Source organism: Limulus polyphemus, unplaced genomic scaffold (assembly GCF_000517525.1).
Source record: "Limulus polyphemus unplaced genomic scaffold, Limulus_polyphemus-2.1.2 Scaffold1567, whole genome shotgun sequence".
Taxonomy (NCBI): domain Eukaryota; kingdom Metazoa; phylum Arthropoda; class Merostomata; order Xiphosura; family Limulidae; genus Limulus; species Limulus polyphemus.
In genome coordinates this window covers 193,102-207,119 of record NW_013667177.1, presented here as the reverse complement: position 1 = coordinate 207,119, position 14,018 = coordinate 193,102, and the positions used below count along the sequence as shown (strand labels likewise).

Sequence of the window (14,018 nt, the reverse complement as noted above, 5' to 3'; positions counted from 1 at the left end):
AAATGCTCATTCAACTGTTTGTGATCTCATACCCATTTAAAGTTTTTTATTTGGTTATCTTTCCTCAAAAATAGTTTCTGGGTAACTACACAATCATTGAGATCACAAGACATTTGGAACAATTTTTCATAACTTCGTTTTGATAAACTGTATGTCAACTTTTAATGCTATCTATAAAGCAGATGATTCATATATTAAATACATTGTACAACTTTTTGGTTTATTTTTTTGTTTTCTGTGATAATCTTTTGTACCATTAATCATTCACTATTTAGTTGCCATTAACTCATTGTTTATGTATCACTTGTCTGTTTCCTTAATTATTTCCATAACTTATCTCTTAATAAAGAAAATCTTAAACTAGGTAAATGTTACATAACTTCTAGTTGTTAGTCAACTTAACTTAGCATTCAGGTGAAGTTTAACATCATACTTTAGGTAATAAGTTTAGTTACTGTATTGATGGGATAATAAAAATGAATTATCATATGGTAAAGAAGATTGAGTTGCATAATCTGCGATTATAGGGTTGACTTATACTCTCTCTCTCTCTTGAATACTTGGATTGAGCTATCCCATTTTTTGGGTAATAAAATTGAGTTAACTTCTCTACTGGGTGATAGGATTGAGTTACCTTTTGAACAGTACATGTACAGTTGAGATACTTTGTTCCAGGATAACAGGATTGGGTTGTTTTTTGGCTTGAATAATAGAATTTAATTACACTGTTTGTTGGATAACAGAATTGAGTTACCTTATCTCTGGGTAACAGAAATAAGTTGGTTATCTTGTGTCTTACATAATACAATAGGTAAAAGAAATTATCTTATCTCTTGAAAAATGTTTGAGTTATTTTAATTCTCATTAATATAGTTTATATTCTTTAACTTTTGCTTTAGCATTATTTTTTTCTATTTTTTAATTATGAGAACATTAAACTATCTTGTGTCAGTGATAAGATACTAGTTAAATTATTTAGAAATGAAAGGTTACTTTAACTTCTAAGTATGGTTAATATTTTTCTGTTTTTTTTTAATAGTAAAGTTAATGTACCTTTGTATATTGTATCTCTGGTAATGCACGTGTATTCATGCAAATATGGAACCACCTTTTGGTAGAACCAATTTAGCTTCAAGCACAAAGAAGATTAAAATTATTTAATGTTTTGAATGTTATTATTTTGTCTTTAAACTTAAACATTTATCAGCATTCAAACCACTTTCAACTGAAAATTATTTTTAGAGCATGAATATAATGTTTTTCTGAGTATTAAAATTGTCAATTGGTGTATGATCACTTGGACTATTTGTACATGAGACTTTGCCAACTCTAACACAAGTGGCTGATCCAGATATATGTGAAAAATCTTTAAATATTTGGTTGTGAATGATGTCAAGTGTATTGGAACATGCTGTAGGTCAGTATGATGTAGTTCTTCATTCTAATGACTAAGATCACTTATTAATGTGGGTTCTGTATAAAATAGGATTCATCTATTTTTATCTTATGAATAATAGGAATGTGTTATCTTGCCTTATGAATAAAATTATTATCGCTTCCCACTTATTATACAAATTTTAACTTATCTTATTTCTTTGGAAATAAACTTAATTATTTATAATTTCTTGGAGGTAATTGGTTTAGGTTTCTTTAGATTATGGGTTAAGGAATCTTGTAAAACTTAGGTTCTTTGTTGTTAATCAAGGTTCCCACTTGTTTTCATTTCACATTTCTTATCAAGTAAACCATTGTATTTTATAAATTACTTTTTCAGAATTGATGAAAAAAAATATTTTTTCAGAGATAAACTTTTATTTTAACTATTTGATCAATTTTAAAAAAAAAATATTGTAAAATTAGAATTTATTTTGAAACTGAAGATAGTTATAATATTTGAACATCCTTACCTTCTTTAAATATTTTTGAATGGAGAAAAATATTTTGCATACAGTAACATACAAAACAATGTGATTAATTCATAGCAATTTTGCCCCACTTCTTCTTTTAATCTCTGGCAGTATGATAACAAGATTACTAATAATGAAAAGGAATTAAGTATGATTTTTATAGGATTAAAAGGTGGCCTAATCTTCTTTTAATAAAAACCTTTGACATATAATGTAATACAACAGAATATTCACCTTAAGGAAACTTTGCCGACTTTATACATTGTATCTGTTTTACAAATATGAGTAAGTTAAATATTTCTTTACAGCTATAGCAATCATACCAGCAGTTCTGCAGCTGTGTTTGTTACCTTTGTGTCCAGAGAGTCCTCGATTCTTGCTCATTTCAAAACAACAGGAATTTCATGCAAGAGAAGGCATGTATCTACATGAAATTTAAAATTTTAAGAATGTCTTATTTAAGAAAATAAACTTATTTATGAATTTCTAAGGTGATATTGCATATAAATGAACCAATTAATGGTTGCTGCTGTTTATTGAAAATGTATATCTTCTCATGTTTCTAGATACCAAATATGGTGTGAATGTATGCTTCATATAAGAATTATATGTAATTTATGTTTGTATGTCTAATTACTGTGCTAAGAATTAGCTAAACAATTTTATGCTTTTACATTCTGAAGGAACTTGATCGAGGCTATTAAAGTTTGAAGAAAACTAGACTGATGTATTTTTACACATTATAACCTAAGAGTCTGTTAAAAGGATGTTAAATTGATATAATGTGAGGGGAATAAGAACTGGTATTGGTGTTAAGTTTTGAATACCCTGTTGGTACTCTTATCTTGATGAAATAACACAGTAAAAGTTATAATTATTTTTCTAAATTTTTAAACATACTGGGCTCATTTGAATTTTTCTACAGGCCTAAAACGTTTGAGAAATTCAAGCAACATTGAAAAAGATATAGAAGAAATGAAAGCAGAAGAAAGAGCCAGTCAACATGAAGTTAAGGTATGTCCATAACTTGTGTAGTGTGTATGTTAATTGTTAATTTAAGATATCTGAATTGGTATAGAGTTTTGAGAGCTTCTAAAAAGTTGAATGAAGTGTCTTGATTCTGTTTTCTCAAGATTTTAAGATAATGAAAGAAAATATAAAACCTTTTTTATTTCCAGAATTGCTTAAAAGATATTCAGGTGGTGTGTAATGACTCCTTTTTAATGGTATAATGAGTAGTACTTTTGAACTTCACAAAACCCTAACAGTTCATAATGTTGTCTGCATGTACTATGGATAGATGAAGCTTTTTGAACCATCCATTTGTAATCAACTTATACATTTCTTTTTGTTTATTAAAAGTAATTTTTCTGTTCAGATTCACATGGACGATTTTTTGTCATTTTAAGTTATGGGTAGTGATTTATTTGGGGTACTATAATAAACTTTATCTACCAATATACTTAGAATAGTGTATGTTTTTACTTCTCTTACTTATTATCACTTCAAAAATGTTGAAGATTTTTTCACTTTTTTGTTCTATTCAGATAACAATGATGGAATTAATAAAGAATAAGAGGTTACAGCTTCCATTAATAATAGGTATAATCATGCAACTTTCACAACAGCTTTCAGGAATAAATGCTGTAAGTATTTTTTTCCGTGGATTAGTTATACTTATACATGATGATTTATTGTTATTAAATCGTTGTACCATGTAGGAAGTAATCTTTTAGTTGTATTTTCTTATCAAAAGACTTAATAGTATTTACACAACATGTTTTCTTGTTATTAAATGATTGTAACATGTTGGAAATAATCTTTTAGTTTTATCTTGTTATTAAATGATTTTCTGTTTAGCATAAATTTTGTTTACATTGTTGTAACATGCCTGTACCACCAGGCAGGTTCTTTTTGTTTACTTGGTAAAAATAATGCAAGGTCCAACTAGTCCATATAATGATTATAAATTATTTATTTCTTTAAAAATGTTCTACAGGTTACATTCCCTGATAAGCCTCACAACATAAGTATCTAAAGATGCACCTAACTCACAAATAAAAATTTGCGTTTAGGTTTCCATTTGCAATTATGACACAATTTCAAACTAATGCAACCAATAAACAATCAATAACACAGTAACAGTTTCACTAACTAACTGAATAGCTCACTGAATGATAAACTAGCTCAGTCACTCATTCTGATGATTTTATACAGTCTCATTTTCTTCATATGTCATGAAGTTCCAAGATATGTTGTCATCATTACTTAATGCTAAAAGCTCCATGGAGTGACTAAACATATATATATATATTGGTAAGATGGTTTCTATTAATCTATGGGTTATTTGGTAGAAAGAAGAATGCTGAGAGATACACTTAATGATAAACTAGCTCAGTCACTCATTCTGATGATTTTATACAGTCTCATTTTCTTCATATGTCATGAAGTTCCAAGATATGTTGTCATCATTACTTAATGCTAAAAGCTCCATGGAGTGACTAAACATATATATATTGGTAAGATGGTTTCTATTAATCTATGGGTTATTTGGTAGAAAGAAGACTGCTGAGAGATACACTTAATGATGCTGAAAAAATTTTATTTATTTTTTTGACTGAGTTAGTTTAATTAATATTCCCTGATAGGCTTAAGTTCACAGTAGAAGTTAATACCACAGTTTCACTTACTTGCTAATTCTCTTGCTCTACAAATTGTATGGCATATCTCTTATTATTTTGTTGAAACAGAAGTTTAACAGTTATAGCCCTCAACTGACTAAAAACCTCAAGAAAGTAATAACTCACTACTTCAGAGTCAGTGAAATTACCAATTGATTTAATAATTTTCTATTCTAGCCTCTAGAAAATTCCAGACATTAAGTTATGTGATCATCATGTGACATCAAATCTCCTTCTGGTCAAACAACAATACAAACTTTTAAATTAAGAAACATAGCATACAAAAACGTGTATATCTATATATGTTGGCACACACATGTAAAAAAAATTTTAAATTTTTTTCAATGCAAAGCTATCTGCACTCTGTCCACTATGGGGAATTGAACCCTGGATTATTGCATTGTAAGTTTTCAACTTACCTCTGACCCACCAAGGGATATTTAGAAAGAGATAAGGTTAATGTGTTTTCATTTAAGTATACTGTAAAATTACTAAGAGGTGATACTTTAAATGTTTAATGTAGTAAAACAGTAATATTTAATCGTAGGCTTTGCAAATTGCTAACTATCTCTTTAACTGTAATTTTTTTTTATACATTGACAAAACTCTTTGTAGGTGTTTTATTATTCCACGGGCCTTTTTGTGGCAGCAGGTCTCTCAGAAGAAACATCGAAGTATGCAACCATTGGTGTGGGGTGTGTGATGGTAATTATGACTCTGGTTTCCATTCCACTGATGGACCGGGCAGGAAGGCGAACATTGCATTTGTATGGGCTTGGTGGCATGTTCATCTTCAGTATCTTTATTACCATTTCTTTACTTGTAAAGGTAAACATTGACAAATTTCTTATGGTCATATATATCTTCATATGTAAAAGTTTGCTTATGTCTTGTTTGCCTTTTATATAGAACTTGAAGTTATGTTGTGTGTTGTTAAACTTATCATACTTTTGTCATAAAAATGGATGATTCACTCACTTGTACCTGACATCTTTCTGAAACTTCTGTTGAAAAATTAAGTATTCATTAAAAACATTTTATAATATTAAGGTAAAATTATTTTTGTTTTTTTTATAGTTGACCAGATACAGAATGTTGTGTTTGTAGTTAATGCTGAAAATCAAATTATCAAGTATTCTTTGTGAATATGTTTTTCTTAAAATGTTTATCTTCGTAGTCACATAGAACTATGTGCAGTGTTTTATTCAACTCTAGAAATCAAAACATCATTTTGTGGTAATCCTTACTTTGTTTTGTGATTCGGTTGTAGCTAAGCACAATTTCAGTCTCAAATTGTGACTCAAAAAAAGATATCATAGAACATTTCATTTCATCATCTGTTTTACTTGAAGGGTATAGAATTTGTCCAACTTTTTGCAGTATTTTCAGTTGGTGATATAGGTTTCATTAAAGAAAACATGTCATACTTTCAAATCCAAAGTGAAAATCTTGAAATTGCTTATGATATTAAATGCTTGATGTACAAGAACACTAATTAGAATGTTTTTTAAACTAAGTATTATTAGACTACTAAAGTGCTATAAAGGTGGATTTATGGTGACAAGAAATTTGAAAGGGTCACAAGAGTCATTTTGTTCAGCTGTAAATTTGATGCTTATTTGTGTAAGTATTGTGTAAATAGCTGAACACAGAAGTTGTGTTTTAACCATCTTCAAAATATCTGCAATACGACAACAATTTAATTTCTTTAATTAGGCAATCACTTAGTGTGAAAACGTAGCAGTGTCTTGTGGCATTTCATGTTGGAGGATGAGGTGGTTTTAGTAGGCTTATCACCATTAATGTGGAATGTATAGTAAATAATTTGCTTGATATTTTTCATGTTGTTATTCAAATAAGTTTATTTATTATGAAATTTAAATTTTTGTTGTTTTGGTGGTTTTAATGTGCCAGCCTGACTCCTTAATGAATCAATGATTGGATTAGTTGTCTAAGACTTGGAATATTAAACATTGGTTTAGGGGAAAATAAAAGGTACTTCATTCTAAATTCTATTGATATCTAAGATTAATTCTAGATCAATAATCAACCAAGTAAGTTTAAATCTTAAATAACTAATCACTTCAGTTATTAATTAAAGACACATTAAAACTCAAAATGATAAACATTTAAACTGGAAATAAACTGAAATTTTCAACATCAAATGACCAAATCATGAACATTGTTCACTATATATATTACACTGCCATACTGATGAACCTATTTGAAACAACTTCCTCCCACACAAAACACTGTAAGACATTTATTATTGTGAGAAGAAATAGTTTAATTAATATTTTAAAAAAACTTAATTTGTTGTATCTCAGACATATGGATGATATTTTTGTAATTTTCAAACACAAATCTTGAATTTAGTTCTTTTCATGATACTTAAACAATGCGCATCAAATTCACAGTTAAATATAGTTATATATATATATATGCACACATCAGGCATTTAATATAGTAAATGATATTTCCTTCATTGAAATGCTTTCCATATCTTTCTTACTGATTAAAAGTTAAATCAGTAAACTACACTTCTCAAATGAAAAAGTGTGATGTGGCAAAAAGGCTTACTTGTTTTTATGGGGTTCACAGTTTAAGGCTGAAAAAAGAAATTTAGTATTTGTTACTGCTAGCTTTTATCCTGTTGTGCTTAAACCATAAGTTTTATATACTTATTTCAATTCAAAGACAAAATTCCTACATTAGGAGCTCGTTTGTTGTTTATCAGTTCACCTATCATCAGTATAGGTGGGTGGAGCCTCATTTGATCTGTAATTTGCTGTTTGTATAAGAATAACATCTGAAGCCAAGTGTATAAAATTGTACATTTTTCAGAATGTGAACAGAATGTTTAATGTTGAACCTATTAATATTTTAAAATATTGTGTTTTAGTATGTGATGAAAGAACTATATTCCATTCAGTCATCAATTTAAATCAGAATTATAACATTAATCTGTCAGTGGATCCATTTCAGTAACGTTTTTCAAAACTATTTGCATTGAGTAAATGGAATCCTGTAATGTATATGAAGGTTCTTCATATCTAAAATATATTCAGTTTCTAAAAAAAAATTACTAATATTAAATAGAATTATCTGTGAGTGATATGTCATGTTTTCTGTATCCTTAATCTAGTTTATGTACTCCTGGGTGACTTATCTAAGTGTTGTCAGCACACTAGGTTACGTGGTATTCTTTGCTATTGGTCCAGGTAAGAAAGCTTACAAGCAAACGTATAGAATTGTGTGATAAGAGTATATTTAATGAATAAAATTATGCCGTACAGAATTTCCAGATGATCTACTATACATTTCCACTTTTAGTAATGGATAGAACAGTTTACTTTTTTATAGTTTCAAAGCATTAATAATTAATCTGTATCTTTTATTATTCCATATCAAAACAAAGAGAGTAAAAAATGCTGTTATAAAATACTTCAGTTGTCTGAATGCTACAGAAGAAGTATAAAAGTTTCATATGAATTAATTGTAGTTATTATTAAAACCTGTAGCCAATTTTATTATGAGTATTTTTTCAAATAAGATTAGTTAACATTTTCATTAAAACCTATACACATATGTTTATGAAGTTTAGAAATATTACATTTTGTGTAAATAACAAGTTTATGAATCTAAATAATTAGAAACTGGAATTTAGTATTAAAACTAAAATCATGAAACAATCCTCATTAAAAGATATTATGAGGAACAGTTGTTTAAAGCTCTTAAATCAGTTATTGTTGTGCTTATGTGTTTGTACTATTATCAGATTAAATCATTTTTTTGTATTCACCCCTTTCACTTGATATGGGTATCTCTCACGTATGCTAAATCATCTAGTATTTGTTGAGTTTGTAATATGAGAAATTTTGGTATATTTTTTTAATTGAAGTTAGGTTCATTGGTATAAAATATATGCTTGTTAAGGCAAGTGAATAATAACTCACAATTATCACGTAAGTTTAAATAAAAAAAAAATACTAATCAAATGTGATTACTTATAAATCATGAAAAGGAAGAAGCAATCAGAAATGAGCAATAAAAAAAAATCTCAAAGTTATCTTGAACCAAATTCAAATGAAATGCTACATAACTTTTGTAATTAAGACCTTAGTAAAGTAAACTAACCAAAAGGTTAGGAAATGAGAAAATTCAACAGGAAAAGAAACTACATCCTTATAAAACAAATACTTAAGAACCAAAATGCAACATTATGTTGTGCATTTAATACAAAGTAAAGACAAGTAACAAAACAAAATAGAATAAATGACACTTCAGCTGCAAAGAATATGCATATGTTTATCCTCCCATTCGACTCCTTCACCAGGTGATTTTGATCATCCATACCACTCGGATTGCTCCTTATTGGCCAGCTCAGCCGTGGTTTCCACGACTTACCCAGCTCCAACTTACCCCTACACTACCTCTTTCTCTGTCTCCCTTCCTTCTTTGGCAACCTCAATCATTGTTGCTTCATCCTGCTCTTTCTGTCTTCCATCTTCATTATTGGTTTTTTTATCCAGTCCTTGGCGAGGAGATTGGGATTGTCCCAACATGTAGCTTCATTTCTGGCTTGTTCCATATGCCCTTCCTCCATGGAAGTTTATCAGCATAAATGGAACATTTTTCTGCTGTTGGTCTCTGGGCTAGTGGGTTTTGGCTGATTGGCCCACTGTTCCTCGTATTGTGGAATTTCTTATTTTGCGTTTCGATTGGGATCCTCTGTCTCCTCAATTTCTGGTTATCGAGCAGCTTTATCACACACCTACTATTTTTCCCAATACCAAAAGGTTTTTACTTCTCCTACATTCTCCCTGTTAATCTGTTTCTTCTGGATTCGTCATCCTCCGTGGTGGGCTGCCCTTCTGAACTGTGATGTTAATGTTGTCCTTCATTGCCTCATTTTGCCTCCGTTTGAACCACTTTCCACATGCATTTTGTTTCACCTTTCCCTTAAGACTTATTTCCTTCTCCTATTAGCCTGTTAACATCAGTGGTCTGGGTAAATTATGTTTATTCTTTTTAAAAATTATCAGGGGCCTTATTTCCATTTTCATCATAATTCCCATTGTGTGGATCCCACTCTGTGGCGAGTGTTGCATGATCAGGTGTTCTTTAACCTTTAAAATCTGCACTGTTCAGCCATGTCAACAAGTTTAATATGTTCTATGGCCATGCAATACACACTGTTGAGATGAGGTGTTCACTTGCAGGTTATCTTCAAGATGAAATTGCTTCATAAATATGCCCGACCCAGACCATACCACCCATGGACTACATGAGTAAAGCAGAATGGGATAGCTGCCCATCCCATCCCTGCCATGCCTTGTATTGAATAAATCCATATGGTCTGCTTTTAAATTTAAGGTTTTATGGTCACCCATTGCACTATCTCAGGTGTTGGCGTTCCTCTGGCCTCTACACCACGTTTCATCCCCCCTTTTTTTCTAGTGGAGTTTGGGAGTCCTTACTACTTTCCAGTTTTAAGCCACTGGGGTGGTGAACTGTGGAGGCATCCTCCTGAATGATTTAATGGCATAAACTTTCCATACAGAAATACCATTCAGTGAAGAGAAGACAGTGGTGTTCTGCTGGTGTAGATGATGTGATATCCTCCACTATAAAGCATATGTAAACCAAAGGAGTGAGACGTCAAATTGCAGTTCACCCCTTCGATTGGGATCCCTCATCCTACCCCCATGTGGATGTTGGTTCTCACTGGCCAGGTTTTGGATTTAGAGTAGAACCAATCAACATAAGTCCTCACTCATGTATTATGGATGTCTTATCTTCCTCCCTCAGCCGTACTCCATCTGTGTTGTGAGTCATGGTGGAGGTACTTTGGATTGTTATGGTTCTTTCCCTTCTGCTCTCCCGTGATGTATCTTATTTCAAGGACATTATTGCACCTGGGTTGGTTCTGGTCAGTTTCTATGTTGAGGGAGTCAATTTCTCTATAGTAGACATCTTTTTGATTCTGGATGTTGAGTTCCTGACTCTGTATATCATTTTCCATTCTTAACATATGCCCTGTTCTGGAGTCAGGAGGGTTTGAGATCCCCTCTGGTCTCTTGAATTTGAGGTGAAGATGGTATGATCCTCATCCTACCCCCACGTGGATGTTGGTTCCCAGCACCATGGGTTTTGGATGTAGTTGACTTGCTGAGTATGGTCTGTTGCATCCTAGCCACTCTACACCTGGGGGGCACTTCCATTGTTTTTTCCCACACCAATTGGATGTGCTCCTCTGTTTTCTGCCCATATATATATGACACTTTTCTCAGATGGGCAAAGAGTATACCTGGTTCAGAAGTAGTGTGGTCTCCCACATCAGATCTTCGAATCTAACTCTCTAGTCTCAAGGTATGTCTTTCGGACACTTTTGAAGGATGCTTATTTTCTTCTCTCATACCAGTCCCTCCACCTATTTAATGTGGAATTTAGCTAATTATGTGAGAACAGGCAATGTACCATAACAGAAGTTATAATTTTCCTATACTTACCACCTTTCACACTTCCCACCCTTCCTCCCCACTGAAAATTGGTGCTTCCATTTTCTGCCAAAACTCGAAGTGATAATTTGGTAAAATTGAATAGAGGGAGTCACATGAGTAACGAGAGTGTGTGGTACTCTCTTTGGTGGAGGGTTGTTGCATGAGAGACTCATTGGAATGAGTCATTTCCAATGAAGGGGAGGCAAAAGGCTTGTATTATGCGTGAAAATGTTTTTTGCATATAGAGGGCAGCACTGAACTAGAATAGCTAATTATATGAGCGAATGTAAGTATCTATCGGAAGTACATTTTCAATACAGAAAAATTATAACTTTCATAATTAGCAGCTTTCTATAATGTATTGTAGGTGGTTGACTGGATGAATCCAAGTCAAATTCAGCATCACATTGATCCAGGAAATCCACCGTACTGCACTATTTTTCTTCATTGAATAAACTATTTGGGGGCAAGCATATCTCCAGAACTCTCTAGAAGGCAACCATCTTAAGTGCTCACAACGCTTTAGTGTGAGCTAAAAATTTTACCTTTTTGAAACTCACTCAAACAGATTCCCTAGAGTTAGCAGCCTTGAGACTGTATAAGTGAAAATTGATAATCATTAGCTTAAAAGCATGAATTTTGTATAAAATTATGTACTTCAACAGAGTCATATTTAAAACGTAACAAGCAATTCAGTTTGTAAGAGGCTTACTTAGCTAGTTTCTAAGTTATATATATCATGCAATCAGAACCCTTCCTTATTGCATACCACTTAGGGTTTATTAAATATTTTTTCCTTCTAGGATCCATTCCATGGATGATCACTGCAGAACTTTTTTCCCAAGGCCCAAGACCAGCAGCTATGAGCATAGCTGTGTTAGTCAACTGGTTAGCCAACTTTGTCGTTGGGTTGGTATTTCCTCATATGCAGGTATGTTCTTAGCACTCGTGTTTCTCTTAAAGCTATGCATATTATGAGAAATATTTTGATATAGATTAGTCACTGTAATTGTTTGGTTTCAGTTTTAAAAATTAATTATAAGGCTGAAAAAAAAACACCCTTATGGGGTAACTATTAAATTATTCAGGGCTGTACCAAAGGTAGTGTGAGCAGTGCACCCACACATAGTGCCAACCCATAGGGGGTGCCAGTTTGCATCTTTGAAGGCAAGAATTCATTTGATTTTTTTAGAAGGGTTGCAGAATTTATACCTCGCACAGGATGCCATTAATGATCAGTATGACCCTGGGATTATTATTTGTTGATTCACATTGAATTCATTGTATAAGAAATGTGCAATTAACTAAGAGACTGTAAACAATGTTTTGTTACTTTTGTTTGTTTTTTCATTCATGCTAAGTTAAGGCATGCAAAAAAATTATTAGTAAATTTCTTACATTATTAGGAAATTTGCTTGCTCTCGCATGTTTTTAAAGGTTAACACTGAATTTAAAACTTAACAAGAGGGAATCCTCAATTGCTGTGGTCTTAGTCTTAAAATGTGCTAATTGTGCATTGGTTAATAAATCTTGTAATCTCAATTTTGCAATTTATGAGATCAGAGATTTACTTTAACCCTATCACCATGGGTATACTTTACTGTGCATGACACAAGGTTTTAGTGTCTTACATTCAAAATTTTATTAAACTACTTTTTGTTTATGTCATACCAATTAGTCTAGCATAAAATTTCAGCTAGTAATCCATAGTTTAATTGTATGTAAGTTTTAAGTTCTTAATTTTATAAGACAATATTTAAAAATTTCACCTAGTGTAACACACATGACACATTTTCTGTAGGTATCTTCTCATCTCTATGTTATCTACACACCCTCCAGAAACTACAAAATTAAACATAAATTGCTCACTATAAAATTGTCCTTGCTCAGACAAACCATAATTTTTATAGCCTTCAATTTGGTTACAGAGCTATCAAATAGAAAATCAGATCCCTCCTGTCACATCCTCTCTTTCAGAATTCATTGATAGTTCTCTCATACGTTTCATTATATAAATTACCTATAACCAATAGAAAGTCAATGTTTTCATCTATCAAATGACGTATTGTATAATGTTATATTTTGAACACAATATCGTCAATTTCACTCACAGTACAAGATTTATTCCCGTGGGAAAGTTAATTACTAACTTGGATGAATTTGTAACCACTCTTATTGCATAGTTAGAAAGTCAGAAGTGAGAGTTAGGAGAAACTGTCTACTTTTTGCATGTTATTAGTCTATGTTCTTTGGTGCATTATTCAATTAAATATAAATTATTTAGTGCATTACTACTATTAGTATAAAAAAAAGAGGTTTAAGTGTCATCGACAGCAAGAAAAAAGAAGATTGGGTAAGTACTTTAGTTCTTGTTTTTCATGTTTATTATTTATTTATTATTATAAAAGTAATTAACTGGAAAATAGGAACCTTTTTAAGTTAGTTAAGATTAGATTAGGTAAAATAAATAAATAATAATATAATAAAAATGTTTCATGAGGCACACATGCGAGCAGTTCATAGTGGCTCGTGGGTAATGTAATTTGATAGCATAATGTGAGCTGCACATTCCTCGAGTGATTTACAACTTATAATGGTGAGGATAGTAGTTAGACATTGTTCAAAGTACAATCAAAAGGTCAATGAAACAATAAAATGTAATTATAAACAGATGTATACTGTTACAAGTTTAAAGCTACTTAAGACAAACGAATGTAGTTTCACACTAAATATGAAGTCATTCTAGAAAGAAAAAGATAGTAATTTAGATTTATTTTACTTTTTTTAGGGGGGTTACGAGGTCAGTTAAATTCACCAGCCTTGTATAGAGTTAGGGTACAGAAAATAACAGGAAAAATATAGTTTTACTGAAAACAAACATTTGAAATGTATTTAGGAGGTTTTAGAGATTACACAAATGAAGTTTG

At 31.4% G+C, this 14,018-nt stretch overlaps 1 protein-coding gene across 4 annotated transcripts in view; it reads left to right on the top strand.

The window, feature by feature from the left end:
* Window positions 1-14,018, top strand: part of LOC106464130 (glucose transporter type 1-like) — a 77,132-nt gene that overhangs the window by 34,216 nt on the left and 28,898 nt on the right. For all 4 annotated transcript variants that reach the window (XR_002611657.1, XR_002611656.1, XM_022391812.1 and 1 more), the window contains exons 8-13: window positions 2,216-2,323; window positions 2,833-2,921; window positions 3,455-3,553; window positions 5,204-5,416; window positions 7,734-7,809; window positions 11,895-12,022. Coding sequence is in view for 2 of the 4 variants with exons in the window: in XM_022391812.1 (XP_022247520.1) it covers window positions 2,216-2,323; window positions 2,833-2,921; window positions 3,455-3,553; window positions 5,204-5,416; window positions 7,734-7,809; window positions 11,895-12,022 (713 nt within the window). In the remaining 2 variants the exon portion in view is untranslated. The remainder of the gene's footprint in view (window positions 1-2,215; window positions 2,324-2,832; window positions 2,922-3,454; window positions 3,554-5,203; window positions 5,417-7,733; window positions 7,810-11,894; window positions 12,023-14,018) is intronic.